This window comes from Oryctolagus cuniculus, chromosome 2 (assembly GCF_964237555.1).
Source record: "Oryctolagus cuniculus chromosome 2, mOryCun1.1, whole genome shotgun sequence".
Lineage (NCBI taxonomy): Eukaryota > Metazoa > Chordata > Mammalia > Lagomorpha > Leporidae > Oryctolagus > Oryctolagus cuniculus.
Genome location: NC_091433.1, coordinates 33,402,282 through 33,421,257, shown reverse-complemented (window position 1 = coordinate 33,421,257; position 18,976 = coordinate 33,402,282). Strand labels below are relative to the sequence as shown.

The 18,976-nt window shown below is 44.0% G+C and overlaps 1 protein-coding gene across 2 annotated transcripts in view; it reads left to right on the top strand.

Moving 5' to 3' along the window:
- The window catches only part of SMIM14 (small integral membrane protein 14), an 80,209-nt gene extending 66,256 nt beyond the window's left edge, over nt 1-13,953 (top strand). For both annotated transcript variants that reach the window (XM_051842486.2, XM_070068124.1), the window contains exons 4-5: nt 8,049-8,191; nt 10,864-13,953. In XM_051842486.2, the coding sequence (XP_051698446.1) occupies nt 8,049-8,191; nt 10,864-10,896 (176 nt within the window). In that variant the 3' untranslated portion in view covers nt 10,897-13,953. The remainder of the gene's footprint in view (nt 1-8,048; nt 8,192-10,863) is intronic.
- Nucleotides 13,954-18,976: the final 5,023 nt, after the last annotated feature.

The window sequence follows — 18,976 nt, the reverse complement described above, 5'->3', positions numbered from 1 at the left end:
GACAGAGAGAGGGAGAGACAGGGAGAAAGGGCTTACATCCGTTGGTTCACTCCCCCCAGATGGCTGCAGTGACTAGAGCTGGGCCAATCTGAAGTCAGGAGCTTCTTCAAGGTCTCCCACATAGGTCTGTGGCATAGTGGGTAAAGCTGCCACCTGCAGTGCTGGCATTTCATATGGGCGCTGGTTTATGTCCCGGCTGCTCCACTTCCAATCCAGCTCTCTGCTATGCCCTGGGAAAGCAGTAAAAGATGGCCCAAGTCCTTGGACTCCTGCTTCCGAGAGAGAGACTCAGAGGAAGCAAAGCTTCTGTCTCCTGGCTTTGGATTGGCTCAGCTCTGACCACTGTGGCCATTTGGGGAGTGAACCAGCAGATGGAAGACTGCTCTCTCTGCCTCTTCCTCTAACTCTGCCTTTCAAATAAATAAGTAAATCTTGATTGATAGATAGATAAATAGATAGATAGAAGTAAATCTTGATTGATAGAAAGAAAGAAAGAAAGAAAGAAAGAAAGAAAGAAAGAAAGAAAAGAAAAGAAAGAAAGAAAGAAAGAAAGAAAGAAAGAAAGAAAGAAAGAAAGAAAGAAAGAAAGAAAGAAAGAAAGAATATAGAAACAAATAAGAGATCAGTATTTGGAATATCTCATTTGGTAAATAGTACTTGAACCATACAAATTTCTACAGTGGTATAAATATAATAGACATCTTTAGGATTTCATAGAATCTTTTTCTTCTTAAGATTTATTTATTTATTTGAAAGGCAGAGTTACAGAGAGGCAGAGAGAAAGAGAGATCCTTCATCCACTGGTTCACTCCCCAAATGGCTGCAATCCAAAGCCAGGAGCCAGGAACTTCATCTGGATCTCCCACATGGATGCAGTGGCCCAAGGACTTGAGCCATCTTCCACTGCTTTCCCAGGCCATAGCGTAGGGCTAGATCAGAAGTGGAGCAGCCGGGCCTCAAACTGGCACCCATGTGGAATGCCGGCACATTTGATGGTGGTTTTACCCACTGTACCACAGTGCTGGCTCCAGGCTTTCATAGAATCTTAAAGTTGGAAGAGACCTTGGTAATACTCAGAATCTTTTTTCCTTTTTTTTTGTTAAATGGGATCCTTCAAACAAATTATGCTTTTCAGTTCAGCTTGTATTTCTCTAAACAAAACGCTAAATTGAAATTAAACCCAGGAACACCTTCACAAAACACAATTTGAAGGTAGTACAGGTGTATATCTATATTAAGGAACCATGAAGATGATGCTTCATATCCTCATTCTTCAAATCCTCTATTATTTGTTCAATTTATTTATTTGATAGGCAAAGGAGGACAGAGCTCTCGTGCACCAGTTCATTTCCAGATGCCCACAATGGCCAGGATTAGACCTGGCTGAAACCGAAGGTAGAAACTAAGTCCAGGTCTCCCACATCGGTGGCAGGAACCCGGTTATTTCAGCCATCCTGCTGCTGCTTTGGGTCTGCAGTAGCTGGAAGCTGAAGCTAAGAGCCTGGACTGGAGCATAGGAATTCTGATAATGGGATGCATGCATTTTTTCAACTAAGCCAGAAGCTTGCCCCCTCACTGCTATTCTGCTGCTTCTTTTCCCACTGGAAACCTGTGTAGATTTATAATATTAATCCCTTGGGATCTGCCTGCTCGCAGAGCCCCCCTCTTGACCCCCTCACCCTCCTGAGGTTCAGCTAAGTTAACAGCTTCCCCATGACTCTTCCATTTGACATCGTATTTGTAATGCTTCTGCTATTGGCTCTCCTGTTTGCTTGTAACTGAAGACTTAATGCTTGAGCAGAACAGGGAATGTTGTATTTTGGTGTACAAAGACCCTCTTAACACTTTTATGCTTTTATATCTTTTCAAACCATAGAGTGGAAAGTACTTCTTAAAGCAAATAATTTATAGGGAGTTCCTAGTTAGGGAACAGCTTTTGCATCCCCTATGTGATTGTGCTCCTTAATGTTTACAAGCTGAGGAGTTGTCAGAATAAACACCGTGGTGGCCAGACGAGTGAGAGGCCCATTCACCTATCTGTGCTGACTTGAAATTAGCTGCTTCTGGTATTTGTAGTCATTAGCTAGTGCGTACTTTTCCGGGTCACTCTCAAGTCTGGTTTTCTTCTGTTCTTGAGACTTCATGAAGTGGGTCTTGTAAGGAACTGCAGAGAATCACAGAAAACTTCCAGTGACTCCCATTCATCCTCTGTTCCATCTCTGTGCTTCAGAGAGACCGAGTCAGTTCAGAAACCCAGTATGTTCACTCCCAAAATATTTTAGGCCACTTTTAAATTCTATTTCGTTTTTTTCCTCTGGTTCAAAAATCAAGAAGGCAATTAGTATGTAGTGTAAAATTGTCCCTCTACTCAGTTTCTCCCACCTACTCAGGTCCTTTCTCTAGGTGCTGTTAGCCCTCTAAAGTCTTCCCAGAGTTTCTTTGTACATGTACATGCAAATGTAAATACGTATTATTTATCACCCCTTTGCTTTTTTTATTTTTAAAGATTATGTTTATTTATTTGAGAGGTAGAATTACAGAGAGTGAGAGGGAAAGACAGAAAGGTTTTCCATCCACTGGTTCACTCCCCAAATGGCTGCAAATGCCCAGAGCTGTGCCTATCCGAAGCCAGGAGCTTCTTCCGGGTCTCCCATGTGGGTGAAGGAGCCAAGCACCTGGGCCATCTTCTACTGCTTTCCCAGGCCATAGCAGAGAGCTGGATCAGAAAAGGATCAGCCAGGGCTAGAACCAGGGTCCATATGGAGTGCTGGCACCGCAGGTGGAGGATGAACCTACTGTGCCACAGTGTGCCCCCACCTTTCCTTTTTAAAAGAACATTCATTTATTTATTTTTATTTCTTTATTACACAAAAGGCAGGGTGACAGAGACAGAATCTTCATCTACTGGTCCCTAAATTCCTGAACAGCCAGGGCTGTGCCAGGCTGACGCCAGGGGCCAGGAACTCCATCCAGTTATCCCATGTGGGTAACAGGAACTCAAGTGTTTGAGCCTTAGGTCCAAGTCAAGTGAGGAAAAGTGAAGTTAAAGGGCTCAGAGTTGAAGCAGGAGGCAGTGGAGAGGGAGTCACTAGGTTGTTAAGAAGAGTGTGTTAAGCAGACTTCTGGCTATAACACACAGGAAGTAAGGCTGCAACCAGGAGCAAGCCAGGAGACGTTTGCAGGGAACTAAAAGTCATATCGCTAGGAGAGTCTTGAAAAGGGATTTTTTATTTCAGTGTTACTTTTTCTAGAAATACAAACTTGCAATCTGAGGTTGAACTCTGAAGCTTCAGAATCTTTTCCTTGCAAAGCATGCAAAATAATAAGGTACTCACTCTTCAAATTGAATAACATAACAATTGGCATTGGGGTTAGATTTCCTTAAATAATCTAATTTGACCTAACTAGTTTTATACTTGTTTATCAGAAATCTTTTTGAACCTATGTTTTCTGTTTTTACTTTCCACATGACTAGTAATTTTCAGGAGTGTGTCTCACTGTGTGGTATTGTCAGAGATTATGCCACAGCCAAGAATTTAAGAACACAGACTCTGAAATGAGACTAAATTTATTTAAATTCCACCTTTGCTATATGACATTGGCATTTAGTTTGCTCATCTACAAAATGAAGATATGATAGCACCTACCATGAAGTAATATTGTTACAAGAATTTCTTGTTAGAGACAAGGGCTGGGCATGTAGCCTAGCAGAGAAGATGCCCATGTCCCATGTTCGAGTACCTGGGTTTGACCCCTGGCCCTGCTTCTGACCGTGGCCCCTTGCTGATGCACATCCTAGGAGGCAGCAGTGATGGCTCAAGTATTTGAGCTCCTGCCACCAATTTGAGAAAACTGAACTGAATTTCCAGCTCCTGGCTTCAGCTCAGCCTGGCCCAGCCTTAGCCATTGCAGGTGTTTAGAAAGTAAAGCAATGGATGTCTGTCTGTATCTCTCTTTTTCACTGTCTCTTTACCTCTCAAACAAAATTTAAAAGAAGATTAAGAGGGATAATGCCGGATTCAAAGTAACCATTCAAGTTTTAGCTATTATTTAATAATACTTTCAAGAAAGTGTCACTCCAACAAGAGTGGAGAGGACAAGGGGGCAGAGTAGATCAGGGAAGATGAGTTAAGAGGCCTCTACGGGAGACCAGAGGAAGTGTTGGTAGCTTGTGTAAGTGGGAGGACAGAGCTAGACATGGATAAATTTGAGTGACTTACAGGAGATAAATTGACGGAAACCTCATGATGGATTACATAGAGAGCCATTGAGAGAGAATAAAAGGTGTTTATCTTTAGTTCCTGGCGTGGACAGTTGGATAACTAGAGATCCACTTTGGTGTGGGTAGTGGAGAGGTAGGGCCAGGAGGCACTGCTCATGATTTTAGTTTGGCCTATTGAATATGTTAACTTCAAGGTAAAATTTGTGCATTTCTTAAAAAGTTCATTTTTTTTTTACTTGAAAGGCAGAGTCACAAGAGAGAGGGGGATAGAGAGAGCTTCCATCCGCTGGTTCACTCCCCAGATGGCCATGACCACCAGGGCTGGGCTGGTCCAAAGCCAGGAGCCAGCAGCTTCTTCTACATCTTCCACATGGGTGCAGGGGCCAAAGGACTTGGGCCATCCTTCAAAGCTTTCCCAGGCACCTTAGCAGGGAGCTGGATGGGAAGTGGAGCAGCTGGGACTAGAACCAGTGCTCATATGCGATGCTAGTGCCCAGGTTTTACCCACTATGCCACAGCACAGATCCAAAAGAGAGAGAGATCTTCTATCCACTGGTTCACTCTTCAAATACCCACAATAACCGGGACTGGGCCAGGTTGAAGCCAGGAAGCCAGAACTCCACCCATGTTTCCCCTGTGTTTTTCAGGGACCGAAGTACTTGGGCCATCATCTGCTGTCTCCCACAGTGCACAATAGAAGGAAGCTAGATTGGAAGTGGAGATGGAACATGACCCCAAGCACTCCCATATGGGATGTGGGTGTCCCTAGCAGCTGCTTAACCCACTGTGCCACAGTGCCTACCCCAAATTTCTGCATTTTTTAAGGAGGTACCAGATTACTCCAGTGCACATCTTAGAACTGTTGATGCAAAGAAAAAACAATAGAGAACTGTTGATGTCAGCAGACAATTGAGTATTTGGTTCCTGAGTTCAGAGTTGGGTGGGGCTGGGTATAAACTTAGGTGTAATCTGCATTCAGAAGGTGAAGGAAGCCATAGGTGAGGATGAGAGTATGTAGAATAAAAGGGAGGGCCGGCGCGGTAACACACTAGGTTAATCCTCCACCTGCGGTGCCAGCATTCCATAAGGGTGCCAGGTTCTAGTCCCAGTTAGTCCTCTTCCAGTCCAGCTCTCTGCTGTGGCCCGGGAAGGCAGTGGAGGATGGCCCAGGTGCTTGGGCCCTGCACCCGCATGGGAGACCAGGAGGAAGCACCTGGCTCCTGGCTTCAGATCAGAGCAGTGCCGGCCATAGTGGCCATTTGGGGAGTGAGGACCTTTCTCTCTCTCACTGTCTCTAACTTCTATCTGTCAAATAAATAAATAAAAATCTTTTAAAAAAAATAAAAGAAGGGAACCTAAGACTGACTGTGAGGAATCTAAAATTTAAAAGCCAGGAAGAGGGGCCGGCGCCGCGGCTCACTAGGCTAATCCTCCGCCTTGCGGCGCCGGCACACCGGGTTCTAGTCCCGGTTAGGGCGCCGAATTCTGTCCCGGTTGCCCCTCTTCCAGGCCAGCTCTCTGCGGTGGCCAGGGACTGCAGTGGAGGATGGCCCAAGTCCTGGGCCCTGCACCCCAAAATACCACCAGCAGCTCCTAGGGTCTGCACTAGCAGGAAGCTGGAGAAAAGAGTGGAACCAGACACTCCTAAGGGAATATGGACATCTTAACTGCTAGGGTAGACACCTGCCCTCTTTTCCTGGCTTTTATTTTTATTTTTTTATTTTTATTTTTTGACAGGCAGAGTGGACAGTGAGAGAGAGAGAGAGAAAGGTCTTCCTTTGCCGTTGGTTCACCCTCCAATGGCCGCCGCGGCCGGCGCGCTGCGCTGATGCAAAGGCAGGAGCCAGGTGCTTCTCCTGGTCTCCCATGGGGTGCAGGGCCCAAGGAGTTGGGTCATCCTCCACTGCAGTCCCTGGCCACCGCAGAGAGCTGGCCTGGAAGAGGGACAACCGGGACAGAATCCGGTGCCCCGACTGGGACTAGAACCCGGTGTGCTGGCGCCGCAAGGCGGAGGATTAGCCTATTGAGCCACGGCGCCGGCCCTCTTTTTATCTTATTTATTTATTTGAAAGCAGAGTTACAGAGAGGGAGAGATGGGGAAAAAGATACCTTCCATCCACTGGTTTACTCCCCAAATGGCTGCAATGGCCAAGGCCAAGGATGTGCCAGACCCAAGGTGCATGGAACTCCATCCAGTTCTATCATGTGGTTATAGGGGCCCAAGGAGTTGGACCATCTTCCTCTGCTTTCCTAGTCACATTACCAGGGAGCTGGATCAGAAGTGATGCAGTGGTGGGGCCAGCGCTGTAGCATAGCAGGTTAACATCCTGGCCTGAAGCACGGCATCCCATAGGGGCGCCGATTCTAGTCTCAGCTACTCCTCTTCTGATCCAGCTCTCTGCTGTGGCCTGGGAAAGCAGTGGAGGATGGCCCAAGTCCTTGGGCCCCTGCACCCACCTGGGAGACCCAGAGGAGGCTCCTGGCTTCAGATCGGTGCACTTCCAGCCATTGCGGCCAATTGGGGAGTGGGCCATCGGATGGACGACCTCCCTCTCTCTGCCTCTCCTCTCTCTGTGTAAGTCTGATTTTCAAATAAATAAATCTTAAAAAAAAAAAAAAGTGATGCAGTGGGGCCACCACTATGGTGTAGCGGGTAAAGCCGCTGCCTGCAGTGCCAGCATCCCATATGGGCACTGGTTTGAGTCCCGGCTGCTGCACTTCTGATCCAGCTCTCTGCTATGGCCTGGGAAAGCAGTAGAAGACGGCCCAAGTCCTTGGGCCCCTGTGCCCACGTGGGAGACTTGGAAGAAGCTTCTGGCTTCGGATTGGCGCAGCTCCAGCTGTTGCAGCCATCTGGGGAGTGAACCAGCGGATGGAAGACCTCTCTCTCTCTTTCTCTCTGTGTAACTCTTCCAAGTAAATAAATAAATCATTAAAAAAAAAAAAAAAAGTAATGCAGCAAAGACTCAAACTGGCCCTGATGGTTGTGGCCATTTGGGGAGTGAACCAGCAGATGGAAGATCTCTTTCTCTTCCCCGCTCTCTGTCACTCTGCCTTTTAAATAAATAAATAAATCTTTAAAAAATAATAATTTGGGGCAGTGCTGTGGCATAGTGGGTTAAGCCACCATCTGCTCTGCCAGCATCCCATATAAGTGCTTGTTTGAGTCCTGGCTGCTTTCCTTCTGATCCAGCTCCCTGCTAATGCACCTGGGAAAGCCGTGGAAGATGGCTCAAGTCATTGGGCCCTCCACACACATGGGAGACCCGGGTGAAGCTCCTGGTCCTGGCTTCTGCTTGGCCCAGCCCTGGTCACTGCGGCCATTTGGGGAGTGAACCAGTGGGTGGAAGACCTCTCTCTCCCTCTCTCTCTGTAATTCTGCCTTTCAAATAAATAAATCTTTAAAAATAAATAATAATTATGTAGTAGGCAAGCCAGATGTTGCCTTTTCGTTAAAAAGTAACATTGTTGAATGTTTATGGTACATGGTTTTTTATAATGGAAAGCTTTTAATTTGTATCAAATTCTTAGAGGATTCTGTTACCTCAAAAATATTAAGAACTACTGCACTGTTGAAAACCTTCACTTATTAGAATTTGACTTATGACCATTTAATATCAATTACTATGTACATTTCCTCAGTGGAGGAAAGGGAAATGGAAGGTGCTTTACTTCAGAATTGTACTTCTACAAATTATTAATATAATTTTATATGAATACAATTTTTGAGGCTGACACTTTAAACATTAGACTTGGTTTTTACATTTACCAGTATTATAGTAGTGCTACAGTCTTTGTTACAAATAGATTTTGTGTTTGTCCTTAGTGCCGGGACCCTCTGGTGATAATGGCGTAAGTGTTACTATGATCTTGATGGCCTGGGTGCTTATTGCAGTGATCTTGTTCTTACTGAGACCTCCTAATCTAAGAGGATCCAGCCTACCCGGAAAGCCAACCAGTCCTCACAATGTAAGTGCTGTATGTTATACGTCCTTCTTAGGTGGGGGCGTGTGTGGTTGGGGAAGGGAATGAGTTTGGGATGAAAACCTACATTGGCAAAAGAGTCGCTCAACTCACAGAGTAAGTTCTTCCTATGGAACCCTAGTAAGTCTTGTGGCCTCAAATGGCTTAATGTTTGTGGAGTTGAGTGTAGGAAGAAGCATAGTCCAGTCGCTCAAAAACAATTTTAAGATGAATTCCTGGCTTTTCACGCATGAGAAATATAAAAGATGATCCAACTTTTAACCCACAGCAACATTGCTCAACTGCTTCCCCTGCACTGCCCAGTTCCAGCATCTCACAGCTGATGCCTTGTCTCTCATGCTTCCAGAATCCCCACACCTTGTTCCTAGCTTCAGTTCCAATGTTTGAGCCACTTCTGTCCTAGCTATTAAATACAGTAGACACGCTGAGGCTGTCTGGCTAAATCCCTCCTGTTTTCTCATCAAGAGAGATCCTGTTTTCCAGGTCTGCATCACAATATAGCAAATGAGCTGGTTAAAGAAATGGTAGGAGTCACTCATGTGGATACATCTTGATAGTCATAATTAGAACTAGTTTAGAACCTTCTAAATGCAAAGTATGATAAGGTAACCCAACAGGGAGTTTTCAGTACTATAATTAAAGGAACTCCTCTATTAAATATTCTATTTTTCTTTTCTATTTGATTTGAAAATTTAAAAAACTTTCATGCATATGTTCACTACTTAAATTCAACTAGCCATTCTACATTGTATACACATTTCAAAATAGCATGTTGTACATAATAAGTATATGTAAATTTTACTTGTTTATTTAAATAGTAAGGGTTAAAACACTTGCGGGTAGATGTTTGTGTAGCATTTAAGATGCCACTTGGAGGATGGCATCTTGGTGCAGCAGGTTAAGCTGCCTCTTAAGATGCCAGCATCCCTCGTCAGCCTGCCAGTTCAAGTCTTGGCTGCTCCACTTCCGATCTAGCTCCCTGCTAGTGTGCCTAAGAAAGCAGTAGGAGATGGTCTGGATGCTTGGATTTTGGTACCCATGTGGAAGACAAAGATGGAGTTCCCGGCTCCTGCCTTCAGCCTGGTCCTGTCCCAGCACTGTGGCTGTTGGGAATTAGACCCAATGAATGGAAGATCATCTCCCTCCCTTTCCTCCTCCTCCTCTAGCTTTCCCTCCCCCTCCCCATCACTCTGCCTCTCGAGTAAATAAAAATAAATTTTCAAAGAAAAGATGTCACTTGGGACACATGCATCCCATATCTGAGTGTCTGGGTTCAAGACCTGACTCTGCTCCCAATTCTACCTTCCTGCTATTGGACTCCCTGGGAAGCAGAAGGTGATGGTTTAAGCAATGGGATTTCTGCTACCCAAGTGGGAGACCTGAATTCAGTTCCTAGCTCCCAGCTTTGGGCCATTCCAAGCTGTTGTAATTATTTGTGGAATAAACTAATGAATAATAGTTGGTTCTCTTTCTTCTCTCCCACCCCCACCCCCCTCCTCTCCCCTCCCCTCCCCTCCCCTCCCCTCCCCTCCCCTCTACTCTCCTCTCTCTCTTCCCTCTCTTCCCTCTCTACCCCTCCCCCTCTCCTCTCCTCCCTCTTTCTCCCTCCCTTCTCCTCTCCTCTCCTCCCCTCCCCTTTCCTCTCCTCCCCCTCCCTCCCTCTCAGATAAATTAATTTTTCAAAAAAAAAAAAATGAGATGAGCATTTAGTAGTTAAGATTCCTGCATTCAATGTCAGAGTACCTGAGTTCAATAACTGTCTCCAGCTCCTGACTCCAGCTTCCTGCTAGTGTGCAAACCCTAGGAGACAGCAATGTTACTCAAGTAATTGGGTTTGTGCAACCTACACAGAAGAGCTAGTTTTCAAGAAAGACCTGCTTTTCAAGAGACAGACATGCAGGATTTCAGACCCTAGAACTTAGTATGTTGTAGGGTAGAGGTTCCAAAAATAGCAGTCCTACTGCCCCAGGAATACCTGAGAAAATATACTGTCTGATTCCAGAGAGACATAACAATCACCCTGAATTAAGGCCTCATATAGCATGTCAGGGTAAACAAATAAAATCTTCCTGAAGATTCTAAAAGTTACGATTTCTGCTTTACTGTTCAGATGCTTTCAGTTGCAAATAACGAAAACCAATTCAAACAGATTTAATTAAGTGGTTTTATTGGTTTGCAGTGAACAAATCCAGAGAGAGTGTTTCCGATTAACAAATCCACAGAGCCATCAGAGACCTAGTTTGCCTCCGCTGTCAGCTTCATTCCAGGGTGGGCCCTCTCATGGCTGCCAGAAGCAAGAGGAGCCACTCGCTTGCTGCATCGTTGACATTCTGCGGTGACAGACACAAGTCTCTGGCTTCACTGTAGCGAGTGGGCTGAAGCTACCTTTCTTGGTTTGACTATCAGCCCTGGAGCTGGCAGGGAGAGTCACATCACTGCTAGGCCATTTCCCTTTCTTCCACGCCACAGGGAAGAGTGAGTGAAGCATTGATGGACCACCATGTTAATCTAGAGTTCCCTTGTGTGAAAACCTGAGAAGTCCAAATAAGTATAGCATTTGGGATGGAAGGTTTGGGGAGCTTTGTTGCTCTTGTATGTTAGATTGGATGCACTAGGACTTAAGAACTGTGTTAAATAACATTTCTTTGTAAAACCAGGGACAAGATCCACCAGCTCCTCCTGTGGACTAACTTTGTGATATGGGAAGTGAAAATAGTCAACACCTTGCACGACCAAATGAACGAAGATGACCAGAGTACTCTTACCCCCATTAGAACTGTTTTTCCTTTCGCATCTGCAATATGGGATGGTATTGTTTTCATGAGCTTCTGAAATTTCACTTGCAAACTTATTTTTGCTTCCTGTATTATCACCATTCCTATCTACAGTATATTTGAGTAAATGATTATATTAAAAGATACATGGGGCTTTTTGGTTGTCCTAAACTTAAACATTCCACTCATTCTGTTTGTAACTGTGATCATAATTTTTTGTGGTGATTTCTGGCCTGATTGAAGGAAATTTGAGATATCTGCACTTAAATATTTTAAATAATTTTGATAGGTTTTTAATTTTTTTTTCATAAGGTATTTATGAAGTTATTTGGGGTTATCTGGGATTGTATGAAAAAGAATTAGAACTACACCATATTTAAATTTACCTTGGTAGTTTATTTGCGGATGGCAGTTTTCTCTAGTATTTGGGACTGTGGTAGCTCTTGAAGTATTTTACAAACTACAGCTGAAATCTGTGGCACCCATTAGAGAACTGGCTTATGCCTAGAGTAGGAGAGGGAAAGAAATGAAACGGTTGTTTATTGGTCCCCCACCATTAAAAGTGTCTATTGTTAAAATTTAAATAAACACGATTCATCAATATGGTGGGTGACTTATGGTCCATTATGTGACATTTGTAAGCCACTGTACACTAGCCTTACAAGGTTCCTGAAAGGAGGAGGAAGAAGTAATTCTGCCTTTGCCAGGGGTAATCTATATGATGATAATTTATAGTATAATTTATTTTTAAAATGAGTGCCTCTCAGGAAGCTTCTTTTCTGTCCTATCACATGTTAAATGAAATTATCTTCAGTTTGTATTGGGGCCTGGTAGGTTATTTGAATGCCTCTTTTCTTTGCCTTTTTCTTTTTGAAGAAAATTTTTGAGTCCTGTTATCCCTCTTAGAAAATGTGTAATCTTAATATACTCCAAGGGGAAACATGGACAGTGAGAAGCAATCAAGGGTATTTTTTTCAGCTCTGATCTCATTCTCTTTGATTATGGGATGGATCAGCGTAGGAAGGAGCATTAATAGAAGTGAAAATTTGCAGTGTGTGTGAGAAGTAAAAGGTTACATTTTCTTGCTCGGTTTGAAAAAAAGTGAATACAAATGGCATTTAAAAATGTCTGTGTGACTGATGTGACTGATGTGACTGTGGGATTGTTTTCCTGGCACCTGATTGCAGATGATTTATGGGAACTAGAAGACACTTGGTGATTAATGTAAGGATGCTTCCCATGCCCCACCCGCTGTAGCCGCTCTAACAATTCAGCGTATAGCTCTGAGAAATTATTTGTGTGACTTGAATTCTCTATATCACTGTAATATTTAATACTCTAAAGAATTATGTGACACTCACAGGCTATTTTCCCCTTCATTATCATTACATTCTAGGCCATAAACATCGTAAGTGTTTCATCTCATTATATAGTCCTACACTGGCTACTTGCCTCCTCCTTGTGCATCCTGGCTTTGTGCATCCTGGCTTTGTGCCCCACTTCTTGAGATAATAGAACCAACTGTTAATTGCGCTAATAGAGGGGTAGTGTGACACAGGTAAGTTAAATTCTAGACAGCTGAGCACCACAGAGTGACGGGTTTTCCTCTTGCCGTGGGCGCCTGGAAGCCTTCCCAGCTGTATCACTGATTCAGTATTTAAAGCAGAAAGGGCTGGAATAGATAAGTTATAAGATAGGGCAAAATCCTGCAGCTTTTGTTTTTCTGCTCTTGCCCCTGGAGTTCTGAAGGCTTGCGCATGTATCCCAACAGTCTGTTCTTTGACCTGCTAGAAAGCCAACTGCTGGCAGAGCAATGGATGTATTCACTGAACCTGAGACTCCCAAGTAATGGAAAATGGCTTTGGTTGAAGAAGTGGTCAAAACATGGATTCAGAATATCTAGTATTAGAGACCCGGAAGTGTGGATCCTTATTCCTAGTTCTTCATTTCTGTCACATTCACTTAATTGACATTACATCTGAATATATTAGCCTTTTCCACTATGCATCGTCTGTTTGGTAGCAGAAGTTCTTAACGAAATGCTGAGTCTTGGTGTTTCTGCTTATGACATTTCTCTGCATTCTTCGAAAGGACGGTGTGCTGCACAGAAAGGGTCCTGTGAACCTAATGATTTATATACTTAACGCTACCAGCTTCTACAGGTGGCCTTTTTATTGAGCCCAAAATGATTACTTGGCTTATAAACATTCATCTGAATTGTGGCTCTAATTCTTGTTTTAAAAACACATGTTAATAAGAAAGATAAAAACTTACATTTTTTCGCTATTTGCTCTTTTAACATTTCACAAATGCCATTTAGAATTTTTGTTTTAGAGTCATTTAATATTCTTTTTTTGCAAAATAATGGTCTTTTTTTTCCTTTCCATATGGAAAAGGTAAACATTGGAACTATCTACAGTAAAAGATTTTATGTATTTCTCCAAGCACTTCCCCATACCCCATGGTCAACAAGTCATATTTTATAACCTTAGAGATTTTCCAGAGTAACTATTGAGTACAGCTATTCCATAGCTACTTTTAGTGTCTTTGTGATATGCAAGGTGATAATGTTTATGGATTACCGATATCTTAAAAATTTTCAAAGGAACCATAGAAATTTGTCACTCTGTGTGCTTAAATTTGACCAGCTTAGTTTAAGACACAGAACAGCAATTTAAAGAAGGAAAAATAAACAGTTAATGAGTTAAATTTTGTTTGCAATAAGAGATTTAGTCTTATAATATTTCTAAATAAAAATCATGTGTTATATCTGATTACTTTGTTAAAAGCAAAAGTGGTCATGTGATAGGCTAAATGTTAATTGCTGTTTTATAAATGTTTAAATCATGCCAAACAAATCATATCTGTGCCATCCAGGGTTTATTGTTAATCTTTTACTGAGTACTTGGATTGGGATAAAGGGCTTGTACTATGCACTTTTTATTAATGAATAAATAGAAAATGTTAGTAACACTCTTTGTATTCGGTTTGCCTTTTGTGGGAAGAGAGGCAAGTATTGCTTGCTTAGTAAAATTAGCATCCCGAAACTTATCACTAACTAAAGACATTCCTAAAAGAATGTTAAATTGTAGGGAAAGTATTTATATTTTAGTAGTGTGGGGCCAGTATATGGAAGAGATTCTAAGAATTACATTCTGATTATATTATTTCTTCTTTCTCCTCCTCCTCTTCCTCTTCTTTGTGTTTATTTTATTTGAAAGAGCAACAGAGAGAAATTGATCTTTTTTTTTTTTTAAAGATTTATTATTTGAAAGAGTTACAGAGAGAGGAGAGGCAGAGAGAGAGAGCATCTTCTATCCCATGGTTCACTCCCCAAATGGCCGCAACAGCTGGAGCTGTGCCGATCCGAAGCCAGGAGCCCAAGGACTTTGGCCATCCTCTACTGCTTTCCCAGGCCATAACAGAGAGCTGGATTGGAAGTGGAGCAGCCGTGTCTCGAACCGGTGCCCATATGGGATGCCTACGCTTCAGGCCAGGGTGTTAACCTGCTGTGCCACAGCGCTGGCCCCAGAAATCACTCTTTCATCTACTGGTTCACTCCCCGAATGCCCGCAATAGTCAGGGCTGGGCCAGGCTGGGCCAGGCTGAAGCCAGTATCCTGGAACTCAATCCAGGTCTCCACATAGGAGACTGGGACCAAAGTACTTGAGCCATTATCTGCATGTTAGCAGGAAGCTGGAATCAGAAAGGGAGCTAGGACTAAACCCAGACATCCCAGAGCCTTTACCTCTTTTTTTTTTTTTTTTTTTTTTTTTTTTTTTAATTTGACAGGTAGAGTTATAGACAGTGAGGGAGAGAGACAGAAAGGTATTCCTTCCGTTGGTTCTCCCCCCATTATGGCCATTACAGCTGGAGCTGTGCCGATCCGAAGCCAGGAGCCAGGTGCTTCTTCCTGGTCTCCCAAACAGGAGCAGGAGCCCAAGCACTTGGGCCATCCTCCACTGCCTTCCCAGGCCAAAGCAGAGAGCTAGACTGGAAGATGAGCAACTGGGACTAGAACCCAGCTCCTGTATGGGATGCTGGTGCCGAAGGCAGAGGATTAACCAAGTGAGCCATGGCACCGGCCCCACTTGTACCTCCTAAGTATTTTATCCTCTACTGCTAATTGCCCACACTCGAGCTGTGTCTTGATGATTCATGGTTCTGAATTGCACTGCCTCTGTCAGTTTTGAAGAGTTGTGTAGAATGAAAGAGCACATACCACACAGCATATTCAGCATTATAGCTCAAGTCTCTTAAAGGAATGAACCTGCCATGCACTTAGTGCCAGAGGGAGAGGTTCTTTATAAATGAAAGTCATAGACCCTGGACAGAATGCAGCCTTCCATGACAACAAATTAGCATGTAAACATTAAGCTTTGGAAGTCTACATATCTTAAAGATAGTTCCTTAAAATTAGTCTAGCCAGGACAATATTGTGATTATAAGGTACAGGACAGAGGTAAATTTGACACCAGAGCCTGTATCCCCAAATAACCGGGTTAAGATTTATATCCTTAAAATGTCAGTTTTCACTTTTTTCTGACGGCTGTATTTCACTCTGTTCTGTCTCACATTATACTTGTCAGCAGCTTTCCTTCGTCCCAGTTTCATTACCAATTGCTTGTTGGAAGTTGGGCAGTCTCAAGCTTCAAGCATGGTTCTCTCAGCAAAAGCTAAGTCAGAAACATAAAGCTTAAGGAAATCTTAAGTAATTAAAAAGTGTAGGAATGGGATCATGGTGCAACAGATTAAGCCATAGCTTGGGATGCCTGCATTCCATATCCAAGAGCTGATTCAACCCCTGGCTCCTCATCTTCTGATCCAACTTCCTGGCAATGTACCCTGGGAGGCAACTAATGATGGTTCAAGTACTTGGTTCCTGGCTAGTGCCGTGGCTCACTTAGCTAATCCTCTGCCTGTGGTGCCAGGGCCCCAGGTTCTAGTCCCGGTTGGGGCACCGGGTTCTAGTCCTGGCTGCTCCTCTTCCAGGCCAGCTCTCTGCTGTGGCCCGGGAGAGCAGCGGAGGGTGGCCCAAGTGCATGGGTCCCTGCACCTGCATGGGAGATCAGGAGGAAGTACCCGGCTCTTGGCTTTGGATCGGTGCAGCACCAGCTGTGGCGGCCATTGGGGAAGTGAACCAACGGGAGGAAAACCTTTCTCTCTGTCTCTCTCTCACTGTATATAATTCTACTTGGGTCCTTGCCACCCATGTGGGAGACCTGGATGAAGTTCCAGGCTCCTGGCCTTGGCCTGCCAAGCTCTTACTGTTAGGGAAGTGAGCCAGATGATGGATGATACCCTCTCTCCCTCCCTCCCTCTCTCTCTGCTTTTCAAGTATGTTGGAATAAATAAAAACTTTTTTTAAAAAAAAATCAATTTCTCCATTAGAAAATGGGTGGTACTTACAACTTTCTCCCTCCACAACATTCAAGGAACATTTTCTTTGTGTCATAAAATCAAGAACCCAGAGTCACACAGATAGGTGTCCACTGGCAGCAGTTAAAGTTCAGTTCCTTGTGTCCTCTTGAATTCTAATTTCTAATCTCTGAAACCATTAAAGATATTCAAAGAGGTTTTGGTTGAAGAAAGATGGCTGGTGATTTATATGCTGTAATTTTCATAACAAATGCCCTGATATAATGACTCATGGTCCCCATAATCAATTCTCTATCCACTTCTCAAATGTCTGTTTTCATTTTAGTAATCTTATGTGCGTTAAAAATGGTTAGTATTGTCTGTAGTGTTTGTCCTCAGGAGAAAAGCTCTGTAGGCTTCATTGTCAAGGTAAACAATTCATTCAGAATTTCAGATTTTCTAGTGACTAAAAAATTGTTTTTATTTATTTATTTGAAAGGCCTAGTGACAGGGAGAGACAGAGAAATTTCCCATCCAGTGGGTTCACTCCCCAAATGCCCAGGCTGAAACCAGGAGCCCAGAATCCCTCAGGATCTCCCATGTGGTGGCAGGGACCCAAGTGCTTGAGCCATTATCAGCTGGCCCTAGTGTGGGATTAGCAGGAAACTGGATCAGAAGCAGAGGAGCTGGGACTCAAACCAGCACTCTGATATGGAATGTGGGTGTCCCAAGCATTTGCCTAAACTGCACCACATTGTCCGTCCCCCAAAGAGTTTTGGTTAACTTGGGTTATTCCTATCAATATTTACCGTAGTCAAAACTGCAAATGTTTAATATACATTTTATGAGAAATAATTTCCAAAGTGAAGTGGCATGGTTAATAAAACATTTTTACAAATCTCTTTAGTGTCTGACTTAATAGAGAACAACTGGATTATCATTTCCACTTCTGCATTCAATCTGTTGCAGTATGTTCCCTTATGAAACTATGTAAATGTTAGTTTTCAATAGCTAGCAGACTAATGGTATTTCAGGCAGCTTATGCCTTGACTCAGAAACTCAGGCGAGGCCAGCGCTGTGGTGCAGCAGGTTAAGGCCCTGGCCTGAAGCACCGGCATCTCATATGGACACCGGTTCTAGTCTCAGCTGCTCCTCTTCCAGTCCAGCTCTTTGCTGTGGCCTGAGAAAGCAGTAGAAGATGGCCCAAGTCACTGTGCCCCTGAACCGGTGTGGGAGACCTGGAAGAAGCTCCCAGCTCCTGACTTCGGATCTGCACGGCTCTGGCCATTGCAGCCATCTGGGGAGTGAACCAGCAAATGGAAGACCTCTCTGTGTCTCTGCCTCTCTGTAACTCTTTCAAATAAATTAAAGAAAGAAACTCAGGTGATGCGACCCTTGAGCAACATTTGTTACAGCACTGCTAAAGTGAAAAGCAAGTGTATGTAAAAGTGCTTCACAGTGCCCTACGTAAATACTGTTACAGAAAAGCCTCTACCATCCCAACAGAGTACGCACTGCCTCCCTCTTCAAAACCCACACTGGGGATGGGCATTTGGTGCAGTTGTTAAGATGCTTCTTGGGACACCTGCATCATCCCCCATTAGAGTGTCTGGGCACACATCCCACCCCTGCTTCCTGTTCCAGCTTCCTGCTATTGCTTACCCTGAGAGGCAGCATGTGCCGACTCAGCAGTTGGGTCGCTGCTACCCTCGTGGGAGACCAGGACTGAGTTCCAGGCTCCTGCCTTTGACCTGGCCCAGTCCCAGCTGTTGCAAGCATTTGGGGAGTAAATCAATAGATGGAAAGTCTATCTCTTTGCCTTTCAAATAAAAATTTCTATTAATTTAAAAAGCCCAAGTTGAATAGAAACTGAAGACAATTCCATTGAGTTCCCATTGGAGGAATTCACCTTACCAGGAATGAACAATGGCGCCTTTAGGTCAGTGGTATGTATAGTAAATACTTTTGCACAGACTAATGTAGCCCATACTGTCTTATAAAATTAAACAGGCCAATATTTGGAGTCTGCATAACTCAGTGAACCAGAAGGTAAGAAATTCAAAGAACTGAGAAAATGATACTATTGTATCCTATGGCTGAACCAACATAAGTTTTCAAATTACAACTTTTTTTTTTAATTTATTTATTTGAAAGGCAGATTTAGAGAGAGAGAGAGAGAGAGAGAGGTCTTCCCTCCGCTGGTTCACCCCCGCAAGTGGCCGCAACGGCTGGAGCTGTGCTGATCTGAAGCCAGGAGCCAGGTGCTTCCTCCTGGTCTCCCATGTGGGTGCAGGGCCCAAATACTTGGGCCATCCTCCACTGCACTCCTGGGCCACTGGAAGAGGAGCAACCGGGACAGAATTGAGTGCCCCGACCGGGACTAGAACCCAGGGTGCTGGCGCCACAGGCAGAGGAGCCAGTTCAAATCCCAGCTACTCCTGCTTTCTATCCAGCTCCCTAGGAAAGCAGCAACAGATGACCCAAGTCCTTGGGCCCCTGCACCAACATGGGAGACTTGGAAGAAGCTCCTGGCCCAGCCCCAGTTGTCGAGGCCATCTGGGGAGTGAACCAGCAGATGGAAGATGAAGCTGTCTGTCTCTCTGCCCCTGGCTGTCCTTCTCTCTAACTCTGACTTTCA